This window comes from Podarcis bocagei, assembly GCF_964188305.1.
Source record: "Podarcis bocagei genome assembly, chromosome: 16".
NCBI lineage: Eukaryota > Metazoa > Chordata > Lepidosauria > Squamata > Lacertidae > Podarcis > Podarcis bocagei.
In genome coordinates, this window is record NC_138142.1 from 30,383,447 (window position 1) to 30,400,261 (window position 16,815).

The following is a 16,815-nucleotide window of genomic DNA, read 5'->3' on the forward strand; positions in this document are numbered from 1 at the left end:
TGCTTACTCTATAGAAAGCATTACAGGGGTTAACGCGGCTCGCTAAGGAAGATATTAATAGAATTCTGCATTTGGGGGGAGACCCTAACAGTCATCTACCATTACCTTCTATGCTGTTACTATTTTTTTTTTTTTTTTACATAAGTAAAAAGTGACCTTTCCCCATCTGGCATGGTGGTGTGCCTCGAGATTTTTTTCATGAAACAAGTGTGCCTTTGCCCAAAAAAGGTTGGGAAACACTGGCATACCCATTGCAACTTTAAAGCATTTTTTTTTAAGTCTGGGCATTGTAGTTTACCCCCATGGAGCTACAATTCTCAGCAAACTAGAGTGCCTACAATTATATGAGGAGAAAGTTCATTCTTTGAATGTGCTTTAAAGGTAGCGTGTATAGACAGCCTATGTCACCCGGTCATGGTAAATACATTATGCTGCAATTTTGATGTTTGATTGTTACTTTTAATTATATGGGATTCTTTTACTGAGTTGTTTTAAAATCCTATTGTTGTATTTCATGGGAACTGACTGGGGAGAATTTTGTACTTGAAAGGTGGTACAGAAGTTTGCTAAATTAAATAATAATAATAATAATAATAATAATAATAAATTTTATTTATATCCCGCCCTCCCCAGCCGAAGCCGGGCTCAGGGCGGCTAACAACAATAAAACAGTACAAAAGTACAACATAAACAACATTCTAAAATCATTCATTATAAAAATACAAGAGACTTTCCCATTCGTACCTGAGATGACAAGGATTGAACCTTGATACTTTTGAATTTCCTTCAGCCATATCGTTTCTCCCCTGCATCCCAAGGAAACAAATTCCAGTAGATCCCCCAGCAGGATGAGAGGACTATTCTGCTCTCCCTGCCACCACTAGTGCACCCAACTTCATTTATCTTAACACACCTACTCCAAGAACACGGCAAGTCAAACGATCTGCAGCTAACCTCGTCACAGCAGCGTCTGCTAACAAATGCTCTGTACTTCATTTTGGCCCAAAAGCCATCCCGCATTTTCAGGAACTGTGGGAAAAGCTTCCTCCAGTTGTCACCAAGTGCCCAAGGGAAGATCTCATATTTGTAGTCCTCTGTGTCTTCTTCCATGTCATTTGCTAGGTACCTGTAATCAGGACAAAGTGGTGTGGAGGACAGTGGAAGGCCTCCAGAATTCCTTCACAAAGCAATGGATGGTCTTCAAGCAGCAGAAGGAGTTCACCAGAGAAGTTATGTTCCAGCTTATAATAAAGTTTCAAAAACTAAGGGGTCAAAAGTTGCTCACCATAGCCGATATCTTTCCTCTCCACCATCAAGGGTGGCCATGTGTTCTACAAATAACAGCCCTCTATCTGAAGTGTTGTCTGGTTCAACTCACAAAAAAAGCCCAAGAAAAGAGAGTAGGAGGAACCTTGAAGTTGCCCCTCAACAATTAGCACCTGTATAACAGGTTAAGATTGCAGTCTTGGGGCCTAGATGCACATGACACTAATTGGGCTGCCCCTGATCATGTTCTTCAACAACCTCATTTGCAAAGAAAAAAGAAAAAAAAATCACCTGCCATCATCACCTTTAGGAAAAACAAAAGGTCTACTTTCTTACAACAGGAGTTTTCTCTAAACCTATTTGCACTTTGGGAACAGGTGATTTTTGCTGCAATTGTACTGATGGAATATGGGTGAGGAGGAAACTTTAGCTCCCCTCTCCCCATTATTACAGTTTCCAGTTAGAAACAGGGGTCCTCTGCACCTGTAACTAAATTGTGACTGGGAGAAACGCAGTTAGTTTCACATGTTGTTAACTTACAGTGAACTAATATAATAACCTTTCACCCCACTTTGTAAGAGGTGTTCTGCTGCACTAATAAATACAGTGGTGCCTCGCAAGACGAAATTAATCTGTTCCGCGAGTCTCTTCGTCTAGCGGTTTTTTCGTCTTGCGAAGCAACCCTATTAGCGGCTTAGCGCTATTAGCGGTTTAGCGGCTATTAAAGGCTTAGCGGCTATTAAAGGATTAGCGGCTAAAAGGCTATTAGCGGCTTAGCGGCTTAGAAAAAGGGGGGGGGAGCGGAAAAAAATCGGAACACTTGCAAGACGTTTTCGTCTTGCAAAGCAAGCCCATAGGGAAAATCGTCTTGGGAAGCAGCTCAAAAACGGAAAACCCTTTCGTCTAGCGGGTTTTCCGTCTTGCGAGGCATTCGTCTTGCGGGGCACCACTGTATGATGAATAGCTAGTATTTGGTGACATGGACTAAACTCCTAGTCTAATAAACATTACAGGTCACCTCCCCACACGACCAAATCAATAGAAGAGCACCAAAATAAACTTACAGAGCTATGAAGAGATTAGTCCGTGTGTATTCCTCCGTATGCAGGCCAGCACGTTTAAAGTACATCATAGTCATAGCTATAAGATACTGAATAAGACAGCTTAGCTTTAATAAAGTCTATAGCAGACCACAATAATAATTTAAGAGATGTGAAAGGAAGGCAAAAGCATTAAGAGGGTAGAAAAGTCAGCTACAAGACATTCTTCCAACAAGAAGCAAAGAATCAACATTATGCCCGGCTTTGTTGGTTGGTTACTACACAGGAAGGTTTTATCCAGAGTTCAGTCAGAGGTTTGTGGTTGTTGTTTTTTCACTTTACCAATCTTGATTGCAAATGGGCCTATCACTGTGATACTGTCTGAATGAAATTTAACTCCTGAATTGAAAAGCAGTTCTTTATACAGCCTCCCACAACCTGGTATCCACTAGATGCTCTTGACCACAACTTCCATCAGCCCCAGCCTGCCATGATTGGTTGGTGCCAATAGGAATTGCAGTTGAAAACACCTGCAGGCACCAGGTTTTTTGGGGGGGCGGGTGGGCGGGGAGGCTACAGATAGTGAAGCAGGCAGTTTTGAAAATGGATTATATTTATTGAATTCCTGTATCCCACCCTTTAGCATCAAAACAATATCAGGGCAGATTACATACTAAAACACAGATAAAACTAATCAAATTAAAAAAACTACCATTACAGTCTACAATTAAACCTGTAAATTGTTCCATCTGTCACACCATTAAAATGGTTATTACTACTACTAATGTGTAAGTCATACGGAAAAGAAGGGTCTTCTGCTGGCAGCAAAAATTAAATAGTGACGATGCCTGCATGACTTTGGGGTTGGGGGAGGCTGTTCTGCACTACCCTAACGAAGGCTCTATTCTCTCATAGCACTACCCTAACGAAGGCTCTATTCTGAAACCCCAAATTATGTTTGGCAATGGTACAAGCACAAGAAAATCTGTGGTGGGCCTTAAATAGTAAGCAGGTGTGCTCCTTCAAACAGCTGGGCCCAAAGCCATCTAAATCTTTGTTCAGTAGTCAATGGACAGCCAGTGCAGATTTTTAAGGACCAGTACTGCACAGCTGCACTAGTCAATACCTTGGGGTCTGTAATTCTCACCAGGTGCAATCTCTAAATTGTTTTTACAGGCATCCCCATGTACAGGACTAAATGGGAGGTTATTGGGGCATGGACACCTGTGGCTAGGCTCTCTCTATCCAGGAACAGCTGTAGCAACCCACCACCAAAGCCACTTGAGTCTCTAGAAATTGTAGCGTCAAGGAGTACCTGCAGACTATGCACCCAATGTATCTGGGGGAACTGCAAGCCCGTTCAGAGTAGCCTGCTCACCTATTTTTTGAACCTAGGAAGCAGCAATCACCTCAAAATTTTTGGGAATTCAGCTTCAGTTTATTGGTCTTCATCCAGCCTGTCACTGTCTCAAGACACTGATTAAGTACCTGTACAGCTTCTCCAAATTCAGACAGCACAAAGACAGACAGAGCTGGGCACCAGCATACAGATGATGCTTTGCCCCCTAAATCACTGTTCCCAGTGGCTTAATATGCATGTTTAAAAGTATGAGATATGAGAGTTGCTTTTGGTGGAAACTGGGATGCAAGCCATGTGGAGCGGATTGCTTTAATATTTGTTTCAGAGGTGAGTAGATCTGCTGCCTGCTGTATGGCAGCTCATTTACTTCCACTACACTCCTGCTTGAATATATGTAAATAAAGCAATTACTACAAAAATGCTATTAACAGTCTTCTTCTAGTAACTGCATTGACTCCTCCCCTCCAGCACTCTCACTGAAAGAAGCAAACCAGAAACGTTGTCGTGAAATTTCCCTCTTTGCTTTGGCATTCATATAATTAAAAATTGGAATGCCATGCTGTAATACTGAAAGTGTAGGGTGGAGGACTTGGGGGGGGGGACCTACCTTATCTGAGATCCTGTAGCATGTATCCATTGAAAGGAATTCTTGTATTAAACTATCCTCTGATGAGAAAAGAAAGCAAAACATGTTTTAATCCATATCATTATTTGTGGGCTATCTAAAGCTTTTATAACCAACTGCCTCATGCAGCTTCAATGTATATTTATGGTACCTGAGAAGCACTGTTTATTGTTACATTCAGTCAAGCAGCCATTCTGAGCAATCAACTTTCCAAGCTTAACTACATTATAGACTAAAAGTAGACAGTTTTCATCTTGCTGAGAACTGCACCAAAGGGCAAGAAGTATCTAATGAAGCTCATGAACAGTACAATTTGTAGGAATCGTTGGGAAGTTTTGGGGGAAAGCTGATGGTATTTTCCCTACTGGCTGCATTTGCACATTAACAGAAAGCTATGGTTTGTTGAACAAACCGTGAGCTGTCTTGCACAGACAAGCACGCTGCAAACTGATTCTCTAATGCTTTTTTTGTTTTCCATCTGCCCTGGCCTTTCATCTTTGTAGCTTGGGGTGGGGTGGCTGAGCCATAACATCTGATTTCAGACATAACACCAAACCAAAGTTAAAACAACCAGGATTTCTCAGCACAGTGTGACACCAGAAGACAAACTATGGGGTGCCTCCAGACTACCAGTATTTTGTGTAAGGGATTTTCAAGGGAATACCCAGAAATGTTAGGTTTACACAATTAAAGTGGACTAAAGAACTCCATCACCCTAGTACAACAAATCCACTTTTAAAAAGAGAATGATTTTTTTCTGCAGTTAGGAAAGTGAGAGAGAAATGTATTGAGGCAAGCAAATGATTAACAAGATGTATAAACACAAGCAAATCAGGATGAATGTTCAGTAAAGAGTAGAAAGAATTTAACCTCATTGTAAAAGCTTTGTGCAAATAAATTGGTATGCATGTCCAAGCAGCAGCTCACCTGGAAGAGTCCATGGTTAGCCTGTTGAGACAGTCAAACGCACACCATTTTGCCTAAACAAGTAATGACTTAGCATTATCTGCAAATCAGGCTATTGACTAAGAACTGGGCACCATTTTTACTATACCCATTTAAAATTTGGCAGAGCTGCTAGGGACGAGAAAGTCTGCATGGTACCAATCTCTGGACAGGACTGTGGGGTCAGGTATCTCACCCAGGAGATTGAAGAAGGCCTCTTGTTCTTCTCTGTGTAGAAGCAAAGGTGGTTGCTGTGAAGTTTTCAAGGCTGCTGTGGTATTCTCTCTCTCAGGCCCCTGTGCATCACCACTGAGTACCCCAACACCATGTGTGACACGCTGTCGTCGTCTTGTGCTCCCTGGCTTCACCCCTGTGGTGACCTCAGGAGGGACACAAGTGCTCTGGTTGTCCCGCATTTTTCGTCTCAAGTTGGAACAACAGAGGCTCAAAAAGAACCTTTCTGTGGAGGAAATAGTTTAGATTCCAAGTTACCAATAAACATAAAATGCTATCTTCCCTCCACTAAGAATCTGGGACAATTTTGCATTATAGGACATGTTAAAAGAAAAAAAAACCCTGCTTCCTTTCCCTTATGGGGTATTTTGGAGCCCGTATAGAGTCCTTAAGTGGGTTCCCTCTCGGTAGGAGAAAATAACAGAGGCCAACCAGGGTATATTGAGAAGCAAAGCCTGATCTTTATTGCAAAGAAATAAACCGTTGCAACAGGGTCCCCACTCACCACACGTAGGAAGGAGAACCCAGAACAATGGTGTGCAAGCCCTTATATAGACTTTTGAAATTGCCCACCCTGTAGCCCAAGACCAACCCCACAAAACATTATACATACATCACAGAAGGAGGCTGTCTGCCAAGATATCTGATAATGGTCACTGATTGCATTACCTGGGCAGCCTGGCCATTCTTTTGTGATGGTAAATACTTTAGTTCCTGAATCCAGGTCACAGGCTCACCCTATTCATACATAAATACGTCCTTAAGACAGGATTTGTAAGCAAAAAGATAATGGGAAGGCTTTCCCCCACGTGCCTTCCATACTGCAGGGGATATATGTAAGGTCAGTTTGGGAGAGGATGGCTTCAGGATTGCTCTCCTGTACTATTTATACTTATGTATGTGTTTGCCTTGTAGATTTACGAACATTTATTCTATATTTGAGACCTTAGAATCCTTATAATAGGCACGAGGACTGAAAATCTTCCCAGGTGGGATGGCACACACCCTCTTCTGTATAAATGTTATACAAGTCGTAAATTCCTGTTAAAAGCTTGCAAATAGTTCAAGAGAACTGGAAAAACCAGAGGCTGAAGAGGACATGTGTTCCCATTTTGGCTGTCTCCCCAATGCTTTGGGCTGAGAATACACATACAAGCAAGAACTAGGAAGACTTAAGTCATTAAAACACAGTTGCTAATTCCCGGAGATACTAGCAGGTTGTATCACAGAAAAGGCTGGTTTTTTAAATTTATTTCAATGTACGGTAAATCATTTCCCAAAATTGCATCCCAAAACAATTTACAGTATTTCATACATTAGAAGTACCCTGTGCAACTTTTTCCAATGCAAGCTTTGAGCCCGGTTTTTATCACTCCTGGAGTTTAGACCACACATGTGACATGGGCACTAGGAGTTGTAGCTCTGTAAGGGGTAAACTACAGTTCCAGGGTTCTTTGGAAGAAGCCATGTGCTTTCTGCTCAGCCATGGTCTGCAGCACAGGGCAGAAGCAACTGCTGCCAGCCACACTCTATTCTGTCTAAAGTAACGCTCCTGCTTATATCACCCACATTCCCAGAGGTTTAACCTGAGCCCCAGCTAGTGGGCCAACATATGCACTCAATTCTGGAATTTATTATGAATACAGGGACTCAAGGACTCAGCACCACTTCGATATTGGGAGTAGTGATTAGTAAATCAACCCTATCTGGTTCAGCTCCGTCAAAATGGAGGAAGCAAAATCCAATGATGTACCTAGCCATGACCTAACGTACCTCACTGCACTGGACAAGGCAATATTTAGAAGTTGGCAGCAGTAGTACTGCTGGGCCACAGGCATACATAGAAGCCACTGTGTCCAACTTAGTGCACAGGTTCTAGATCCGGAGGATAACCAGTTACCTAGTTGCCTAGGTAATCTTCATACATACTCAGAGGTACTCCTGTTGCTACTACCACCAAATGTTTCTGGAAGGGCACTCCAGATTTACAAGTAATTAGGAAGAGAGGAAGCTCAGGATTTAATCTCTTGACTGCACCAAACCTTTTAGTAACACCTGTAGGTGCTGCAGCATCCAGGTTACCAGACTTCCTGCATGACACACACTGTTTATTATGTTTTTAAGGGGCTTGAAGGCTTTCTTTAGCTGTAACAGACTGGCATGGCTATCGTGCTAGAATTACTTCTTATCCACTGATTACCCCCCCCCCACTTTGTGGGAGTGATAAACAAGCCATATTGCCAATGGCAGGGAGAGAAAAAATAGCACCGCTTCTTAAAAATGTGTGACCAACAAATTATTGAACTCCATTGGGACTATTATTGGCGGGGAAACCCAGATTTCAACCACTTTCACCACATTTTCTTTCTATTTGAAGATGGGGTAAGTGGAGAGAAAGAAAAAGAAAGGCAATATTGCAAAACAAAAATAAAAATCCTTCCAGATTACCATTGTTATGTTCTTTCACTGAAGTCTGTCACACAGGTGATTGGAGTTTCCCAAGTACTTTAAGAGGAGCAAACAAGACCTATCGATAAAAAACAGGTAGCATACATTGGTGCTGAAGATAGAGCCCCAATTTCTCATGGGTCAAGTATTGGTACATGTAACCTACTGATTTGAAACACAGTGAAGAAGCACTTCATTCTTGTAAACTCTGAATCAGCCACAAATTTAAGTAATGGGCTTAAAATTTAAAAAGGTGCACCACCCAAAATTAAATGGGTGGCAAAGTCTATTAGCAGGGAAGCAAGGATTTTGCTGAACTCATTAAAATATAAATATATTGTGATTAAAAACCGGGGGAATCAAAGGAATAGTAAATAGTTCAGAGCAATACACACACTGTACACAAACACATATCTAGCATTTCCAAATGTTAAAAAATTCAAGCAGACTCTAGTCCGCAAACCATTAAAAAGGGTTAGGCCTTCAAGATACCACAAGCCTATCTACTGTTTTTGCAGCAAGAGACTAACACAGCTTCCTATGGGAATACATCATCCTGCTACACACAATTATATTACACATTTTGAACTGCAGATTGGGATGAGGGGGAGCAGCTCCTTCGCTACCTCCATTTTCCTCTCCCCACCCAAATCCTTCCTTTAGCTCAACCTCCTGCCCAAAGACAAAATGCCAAGAAATTAAAGCTTTTGGTCTCAGTTTGTGGACCTTTAAAGTTTGCCCCCAATTTAAAACAAACCAAAACCAGACATATATGGCCTTTGTAGTGGATTTCCTTCCCACTCTAATTAAACCAACATGAGCTTCCATGGTTTAATTTCGCGGCTTATTTTACAAACAACCCTGTAAGGAAGCTCGCTTGAGGGGGTGTGTGGCATGTGCCCTCTGGGGGAACTAAAATGCCAAAAAGAGGAGGAACGATCAACTTCTCTTCTGGGGAACTCAAGGGCGAGTTGACTTTGAGGGAAACACACCCAAGAAAAAGAAAGTGGAGACACCCCCCCTTCTCTCCAAAAGGCCCCTTCCCTCAAAACACATTTTCCCGCCTTTTTCTCTGCCTCGCCTCCCTTCCCCCACCCTTGCACCTGAACAGAGCAAACCACCCAGCTCGCAAAAAGCCACAGGTGGGCGGAGCACCACGCTAAACGCCGTTTCACCTCACCCCACCGCCCGCGCGCGGCTTTTTTTATAGGCTCCGCCGGGGATCCTGCTAACCCAATCGCCGCCCGCGAGACGGACGGAGGGAGGAACAAAGGCTATTGAACATCCAGTCCCCGCGTGCCCTTTCGCGAAGCTGTCCGTCAAAGGTTCGAGCCTCCTTGACGGGCAGTAAATCACTTTGCGAGGGTTCTGTGCGCACGCGGGGGCGCGCTTATTGGCGGGGGGGGGGGTGTTTTGCGAGGCGGATGGAACGCGGCAGGGTTTACTTCTGAGTAAACAGGCATAAATAAGGCTGCGCTCTTGCGCCCGCTTGCCTGGGCGTTAGGCTCCACTGAGATCAAACGACTGCCGCATGCTTCTACATCGCCCTGCAGGACTGCGCTGCGTAACGGAGGTTAATTTGGGGGCTTTTCTAGTAGCACAGGTGGCGTCGAACCCTTCCTAGCAATCACTGGGGGCTGCGGCTAATAATGGGGTTGGTTTTTTAATTAACAAAATTAAAATAAACATATACACCTTTAATTTTTTTTGGAAAATGTGCATTTTGTAATGTGTGTTCAAATGTTTTTTTTAAAAAGGTATATTTGTTTATTTTAATTTTGTTAATCAAAACACACACACACATTTATATTGCTCAGTGCAGTAAACATGCACTAACTCAGCTACATTGGTAAAGATAAAGCGCTTTATTTGCGTTATAACACTGACACCAGGTGGCGATGTGGAGTCCCGTCTTTCGCCAACGGGATGCCCCTGTAGGAAACTTACAACGCGTTTAACTGAATCGCTTCTTTGACGTGTTGCCTACTCAGCTGTAGATTGATAAAGAAAGAGCATTTTATATATGTTTGTGCATTGTAACACACGGCGACACCAAGATGGCGCTGTGGAGTTCCGTTTTTGCCAATGCGGTTTTCTCGTGTAAAGTTTACAACGCCTTTTTCCTGAAACGCTTCTTCACTGGGTCTAGAGATCCAGCCATGGTTTCCAATGTTGTGCCAACACAACAAACCTGTGAGGTAGACTGGGCAGAGCTTGGCTGACTCAAGCCCCCTCCGCCCATTTTATAAAGCAACCCTGTGGAGATAGGTAGGAAGACCGTGACTGGCTCAAGGGCCCCCTCAATTTTCTTCTCTGAAAAAATGTAGACCAAGCAGAGATCATCTGCCCTCCTTGCACGTCATAGAATTTCAGAGATCAGAAGGGACCACCAGCAACTGAGCCATCCCAGGCATACCCACATTCTCCTCACAGCAAACCTCATTCCCTTTGGGTAAGCGCCCCGAACCCCCAGAATCTCGCACTGCTCAGAGGTTTGCAACAATATTCACAGACAGGCCACCTTCTGAAATACACAAAGGGTTGAGGCAGGCTATTTTCAATTACAGGTAGGTCTTGGAGAGATCCCTGCCTCAAACTATGGGGAGCCACTGCCTGTCAGTGTAAACAGTACTGTGCCAGATGGGCCAATGGTCTAACTCACTAGATTATTCTGCATAATCATGTTATAACATTGATTGATGGGATCATTGTACTAATCACAAAAAGTAGCCCGATTAAAAAGTGACAGAAAATTGCACTGGAAAGTGCAGGATAGCAACCACTAGCTGGCAAAATTATACAGCCTTGAACATATCAGATATTGGACATAGTCTCCTGTGCATATCAGATAACTGCTGGTCTGGAAGCAGCCACTCTCAGCCTAACCTACCTCACAGGACTGTTGTGAGGGTCAAACAGGGTGGAAGTATGACATATATTGTCTTGAGCTCTTTGGAAGAGGAGGGATATATGTGTAATGAAATCACTAGTTGCAACCTCCTAAAAATGGAGGATCAAAATCAATGAAATCCAGGTGTTACATTTGTGGCGGAGTTGCAGATAGGTAGCCGTGTTGGTCTGCCATAGTCAAAATAAAAAAATTCCTTCCAGTAGCACCTTAAAGACCAACTAAGTTAGTTCTTGGTATGAGCTTTCGTGTGCATGCACACTTCTAACTTAGTTGGTCTTTAAGGTGCTACTGGAAGGAATTTTTTTATTTGTGGCGGAGATTTACCTTGATTACCAACCCCCTCAAAATCATTCATTTTCTCTAATGTTCACACAACAATCTTATGTAGGAGCAGCCTGAGGCAGAAGAATTAAAGCGACGTGGCTAAGGTATGATTTGAACCCATGACTTAAGTTCTAACTACTCCACCCCCCCCACTTTTTCTTAGACCGCCTTCCCGCTTAGCAACGGCTGTTCCATCCCAATTGGCCCCGCTGGGAACATTTATTTGATTGGAGGAGACTCCAGACTTTGGACCAATCACCGGGAGCCACGGGACTCTCTTTCGCCTGTCCGGCGCTGGAGGACAACACCGAGCGGATCTGTTTGGATTGTACCATGTGAAGACTGGAAGGAGGGGGGGAGACTGCGAGGAATTAAAGGACTACCCTCTTCGATATGAACCTCTCTCGAAATACAAGTTTTAATGACTCGACGAGAATGAATCTACGACTCTCCGGTCGGGAGGCTGTGAAACAGAGCGGGGTCGGGGAGAAAGTAGATGGCTGAGGAAAGCGTTTGGTAGGTCCCGAGCGGAAGTGAGGTATCAGCTGAGCGTCGGGGCTTCCGGTTAGGCAGAGAAGAGAGGAGTTGGTGCTGGTTGAGGTGGGCGCAGAGGCTTCCGGGGCTGCCGGGATTAGGTGAGTCGTTAGGGTAGCGGGAGAAGGTCGCGGGTGGCTGTCAATAGAGAGTGGAGGGAGGTGGGCCTAGGCCCAGGCAGGGCTGGGAGGCAGCTGTCATGGTTCTCGGACGCAGGCGAGGCCTTCCCCCTCCCCTCCAGCCCTGGCACCAGCCTCCAGGTGAAGCTACGTGGAAGGGTTGCAGTTCAGCAGCCTAAACCAGGAACGGGGAGATCTGACCCTGCTGACGTGGCTGGACTCCTGCAGCTGCCACCATCTCTGGCCATTGGTCCTGCTAGCTGGGGTTGTTGGGGGTTGCAGCCCAGCAGGGTCTGAAAGGCCACAGCCCCCTCTTCCCCAGTCCCTGCTGCTAAGCGTATTCGCAGCCAGTGTTAGAAACTGAGATCTGAAAGCTAGGAGTTGAATGGCACCTTAAACCTAGGTTATGGGTGCAACAACAGAATGTCTAGGTGAACTCTTTTTTTATCGCAAAAATACAAAGCTGGAAATGAGTGAACTGCACCTAAAATATTATGTTCATTTTTCACGTGCTCTGGTCCTTCCCCTGCCCACCCACCCCTAATATTCTTAAGAGAGTCTCTTCTCCAGTCTTCAGAGAATAGCACAAAATGGGAGGCAGAAAAAGTTCCTCCTTTCCTTCCACTCTGCAGTTTTAATGGGAAATCATGGGCGCAGTACTGCACCCAGAACTCGGAAATTGCTTGCGCTAATGAAATTCCCTGTCACAAAATGCACCTAGAACAACGTCAAAATAAAAAAAATTCCTTCTAGTAGCACCTTAAAGACCAACTAAGTTAGTTCTTGGTCTTTAAGGTGCTACTAGGTGCTACTAGAAGGAATTTTTAAGGTGCTACTAGAAGGAATTTTTTTATTTTGACTATGGCAGACCAACACGGCTACCTATCTGTAACTAGAACAACGTGAGTTTCAAACACTGTTCCCAGCATGTGGAAGGCCCCATGATTCACTCCTCTGCCTGAAACCTTGGAAAGCTGCTGCAAAATCCAGCCATTACTGAGCTAGATAGACAGAAGGGCCTGATAAACAGGCAGCTTCCTGGATGCTTCAAGGAGGTGGGCAAGTTAAGGAACACACATAGTAGACAGTTTAAACTTATTGTGGATGTGGCTTGTTAACTACATAGTCAAGTATGTATTGTACACGTGTACTGCCACATGTGTTGCAGAGAAGTAAGACATGGTGGATTGAATTTGCCTGCTACTGTTTCTTACAGGTTTCCATTGTAAAACAACAAAGTTCTGTCGTTTATCCTTTCTGCCACCGTCCCCACTGGGTGTGCCCTCTTCCAAGATACTGCCTCCTACCCAAACAGACATTTAGCTGTTTTGGTTTCTTTCCAATGAAGTTTTTTGTTTTGCTGAAATGCAGAATGAAATCTTGGAGTTCTTCTGAGCATGCTGACAACTTCCCTTTGGTTTCTGCAAAAACTGTAATCTGGCTCACACCAGCTTAGTTTGCTTCAGAAGTAATTGGTGTTACTTTACCTTGCTGTCATTTACTTATGTAATGTTTAAAACCTTGTGTGTATATAAATGCAGGTATAAACCGAAAATAGTGTTTTGATTTAAACTTTTTTTTATATACTCAAGGTGATATACAGCATGTGGTAATACTTAATATTTATATAGGATTTTCTAGCTGTAAGCTTTACACCAACTTTATAAAGTAAGCCAGTATTAGTATGGGTACACATTGTGGCTGAGATAAAGTGCTTTTGCAAGAACCAATGAGGAGCTCATGGCAGATGTGAAATTTGAACTGAGGACATTTTGATTTGTAGCTTGGTCTCTCAGCTGATAAAGTATAGTTGTACCTTGATTGTTGAATGCCTTGCGACTCGAATGTTTTGGCTTCCAAACACCTCAAACCCGGAAATGAGTGTTCCAGTTTGCTAATGTTCTTTGGAACTCGAATGTCCAGTGTAGCTTCCACAGCTTCCGATTGAGTGCAGGAAATTCCTGCAGCCAATTGGAAGCTAAGCCTTGGTTTTCAAAGGTTTTTGGAAGTCGAATGGACTTCTGGAACGGATTCCGTTTGAGAACCAAGGTATGACTGTACATCTGTTTTCAGTTGATGTACTTTAATAATATAATCATAAAAACAGTAACAGCAGAAAGGAGAGAGGAACTGAGGCAGGACAAGCAGGAGTGGAATCTGCAGTTGTTTCTGTTTCTTGTATTTCAGTTTAGTTACAGTAGAGTATGGTGACAAAGGAGTCTCCAAAGGTTTCATCAAAAAGGTGGGCTTTGAAGTGATGTTTGAAGGAAGTAAGAGAGGTGGCCATGCATGGAGGTGTTTTGGGATGCAGGGAAAGAGAGAGAAAGGGAGAAAGAGACAAGTCATTTGAGGGAGCAAGATACCTTCCAATGGCTGAGGTTGGTGGATCCAGTGGAAGGACAGTTACAGTTGGGATATAAGAGCAGGCAGATTAGGTGGGTAAGGTCTTGGAGGACTTTGAAATTAAGGATGAGAAGCTTGTGCAGAATCTGCGAGTGGACAAAAAGCAAGTGGACTGTGCTTACCTATTTAAACATTTTTGCTGCATCTATCTATTCTAAAGGTTCAAAACAGCTGATAATCATCCTAAAACAATTAAATGAGATGGACCAGTGCAGTCCAGCTAGAAAAAGAAAACTATCTAACATGCACAAACGATAAACGAACACTGACCCCAAAGGCCTTCTTAAATAGCACAGTTCCTGCTCTCAGGCTTACACTAAAAAAAGGCAATACAAAAAAGGAATAGAAAAAAAGAGGCAAGGAAGCAAGCTCAAATTCTTAATGTTGTACAGTTCTTAATAATAACCATAATGTTGGAATGTAAACAGACTGTTTATAAGCTTTGGTGGGCCTCTGAGAAATAGTATGGCAACTAGACTTTTTTGGAAGTGGCTGCAATGTAAGTGGAATGGCCTTGCAAGGTGGGGCCATGGCCTTCTGCCACAATAGACAGTGTTGTCTTTTTAAAGTGATTAGGCAAATTCTTGAAAGGGAGCAGGCAGTGTCTGTCCATGACTTTGATGACTTGATGTTACCTGAGTGAATGAGGATACCTTTTTTAATAATAATAATAATAATAATAATAATAATAATAATAATAATAATTTATTATTTATACCCCGCCCATCTGGCTGGGTTTCCCCAGCCACTCTGGGCGGCTTCCAAAAGAATATTAAAATACTTTGAGTTCTGTATGCTGGGGACAGACATGGGAGGCCTGTTGCCTTCATGCCCTGCTTGTTGGCTGGAGGCATCTGGCGAAACCACCTTGAAACCAGGGCATTGCACCAGGTGAACCCTTGACTGGATGCAATAGGGCCCCTCTTATGTTCTTGATACATGCCTGTGTACTCCTATCGAACATCCTATTCTCTCAGCAAAGATCACTGTCTGAGCTTATTGTTTGTTTGTGTCTACTTGCATACATTGAACTTTCTGTGACAGTTCCCTTTGAAAAAGCACAACTTCACAGAAGGAGTCACCAATCAGTTACTGATATCTGTTAAATTGGGTGTGAGTCTAGCACCTGGAGGGCCACAGGTTCCTCCAGCCCTGCTTTAAATATATAATCTGAAGTGGGTGGGGGTTGGTATGTATGGGTTGAGTTTCCTTCTTCCAAGAACCATCTTACATAGATTATTAATTCTGCTTCCAGGCTTGATCTTCATTTCAAATTGCAGCACAGTATCCTCTTTTGCCTCTGCATCTGAAGGTGCCAACCTTTAAGCTTCCCCTTGCTTCTGTGATGTAAACACAGGTTACCGTAGCTCAGCTACCTTTGCCTCTTGCAATGACCCATAGGGCAAATTACCCCATTGCTACTCCCCAGTCTGTTGGAGGGTGACAAAACTTTGTCTTCAACACAGTTACCAGGTGTGTGAAATGAGAGGGAGGTATTGGTATCTCCTAAGATAATGACAGACTATCCTAATAAGACTCTATATACTGATAGCTCTTGCCTTCCCTCTCTTCAGCCGAATGTTTTCCAACTGGTCAGGCCAGATGACAGGGGAAAGAATGAAGAACACAACAGGTTTTCATTAGTTTGTGAAAGGGTGTGAGGGGGAGTTCTCTAGATTTATGGCAGAAGATAGCCAGAGTGGTGTAATAGCTGGAGCAGGGAGACGGGGGTTCAAATTCTCACACAGCCATGCAGCTCACTCAGCTCACTGAGTCAGCAACCACATCTTAGCTTGACCTTTGGGGTTGTTGTGAGATTGGGGAGTGGGGTGTGCGTGTGCTGAAAATCTAAGAAAGCAGTACATTCTGATAGGGAAAAAGTGTTGTTTCCAAAAGGCTCATGTTCTAGAATGCGCTAAACCAATCTGCTCCTTTAGGGTTATTCTTTCCCATATTTCTGATCTTAACTCCAGCAGCTTTTGGTGCTTGGAGCTATCAGGACAGCCACAGTTAGAGATGTGTAACCGCCAGACAACCTTTATAGTGAGCATTCAACCTGATTTGTTTACAGAGAAATTAGATGACAAGTGTTAATCCTACACTTTCCAGTGCATCCTCTTATCACTTTCCATAATTTAAATAGTCTGATCTTTTGAGGGAAGGGAGTTTGTTTCACAGGAGCCCTGTGCAATTCAAATGAACTGCTGGACTTTTGTGCAGTGAGTAGGTAAAGTCCTGGCGGGTGGTGCTCTGCATTTTCAGCTTTGAGCACAAAACCACGTTGGATCAAACCTCTGCTTTTCCTTCAGTGGGCAGCCTGGTTTATACACATTAAAAATAACTTGCAGACTTCCAAAGTGAAATTCCATGGTGTCTGCCTTCGTGGCTTGCTGTAAATATTTCTGGATCAAGTTTGGTTGCCCGGTTATATTCCAGGCTCTACTGCTGGAAGTATCAGTTGGACTCTTTGGCAAGTAACCGTTTAATCAGCAAATAATCTTCTCTGCAGGTACACCAAAGCCCTTGTAACTAAGCTGCTACATTACAGTGTATGCCATGTCAGTTTTGATCCTGCAAAATTTGTTTCAGCCCCACTTCACAACTGC

General features: G+C 43.4%; 2 protein-coding genes across 11 annotated transcripts in view; one reads left to right on the top strand and one right to left on the bottom strand.

Annotated features, from left to right (window-relative positions):
* The window catches only part of LOC308575497 (speedy protein 1-A-like), a 12,530-nt gene extending 3,414 nt beyond the window's left edge, over window positions 1–9,116 (bottom strand). Inside the window, exons 1-6 of one of the 6 annotated variants that reach the window (XM_081174254.1) lie at window positions 9,022–9,116; window positions 7,919–7,997; window positions 5,433–5,692; window positions 4,274–4,332; window positions 2,331–2,416; window positions 955–1,126 (exon numbers count right to left, since the gene is read on the bottom strand). In XM_081174254.1, coding sequence (XP_081030380.1) covers window positions 955–1,126; window positions 2,331–2,416; window positions 4,274–4,332; window positions 5,433–5,652 — 537 coding nt within the window. In that variant the 5' untranslated portion in view covers window positions 5,653–5,692; window positions 7,919–7,997; window positions 9,022–9,116. The other 5 variants (XM_081174250.1, XM_081174255.1, XM_081174251.1 and 2 more) reach the window with 5 other exon arrangements.
* Window positions 9,117–11,349: 2,233 nt separating this feature from the next.
* Window positions 11,350–16,815, top strand: part of SYVN1 (synoviolin 1) — a 29,289-nt gene continuing 23,823 nt past the window's right edge. For 2 of the 5 annotated variants that reach the window (XM_081174083.1, XM_081174086.1), the window contains exon 1: window positions 11,678–11,788. The gene's annotated coding sequence lies outside the window, so the exon portion shown is untranslated. The other 3 variants (XM_081174085.1, XM_081174084.1, XM_081174089.1) reach the window with 3 other exon arrangements.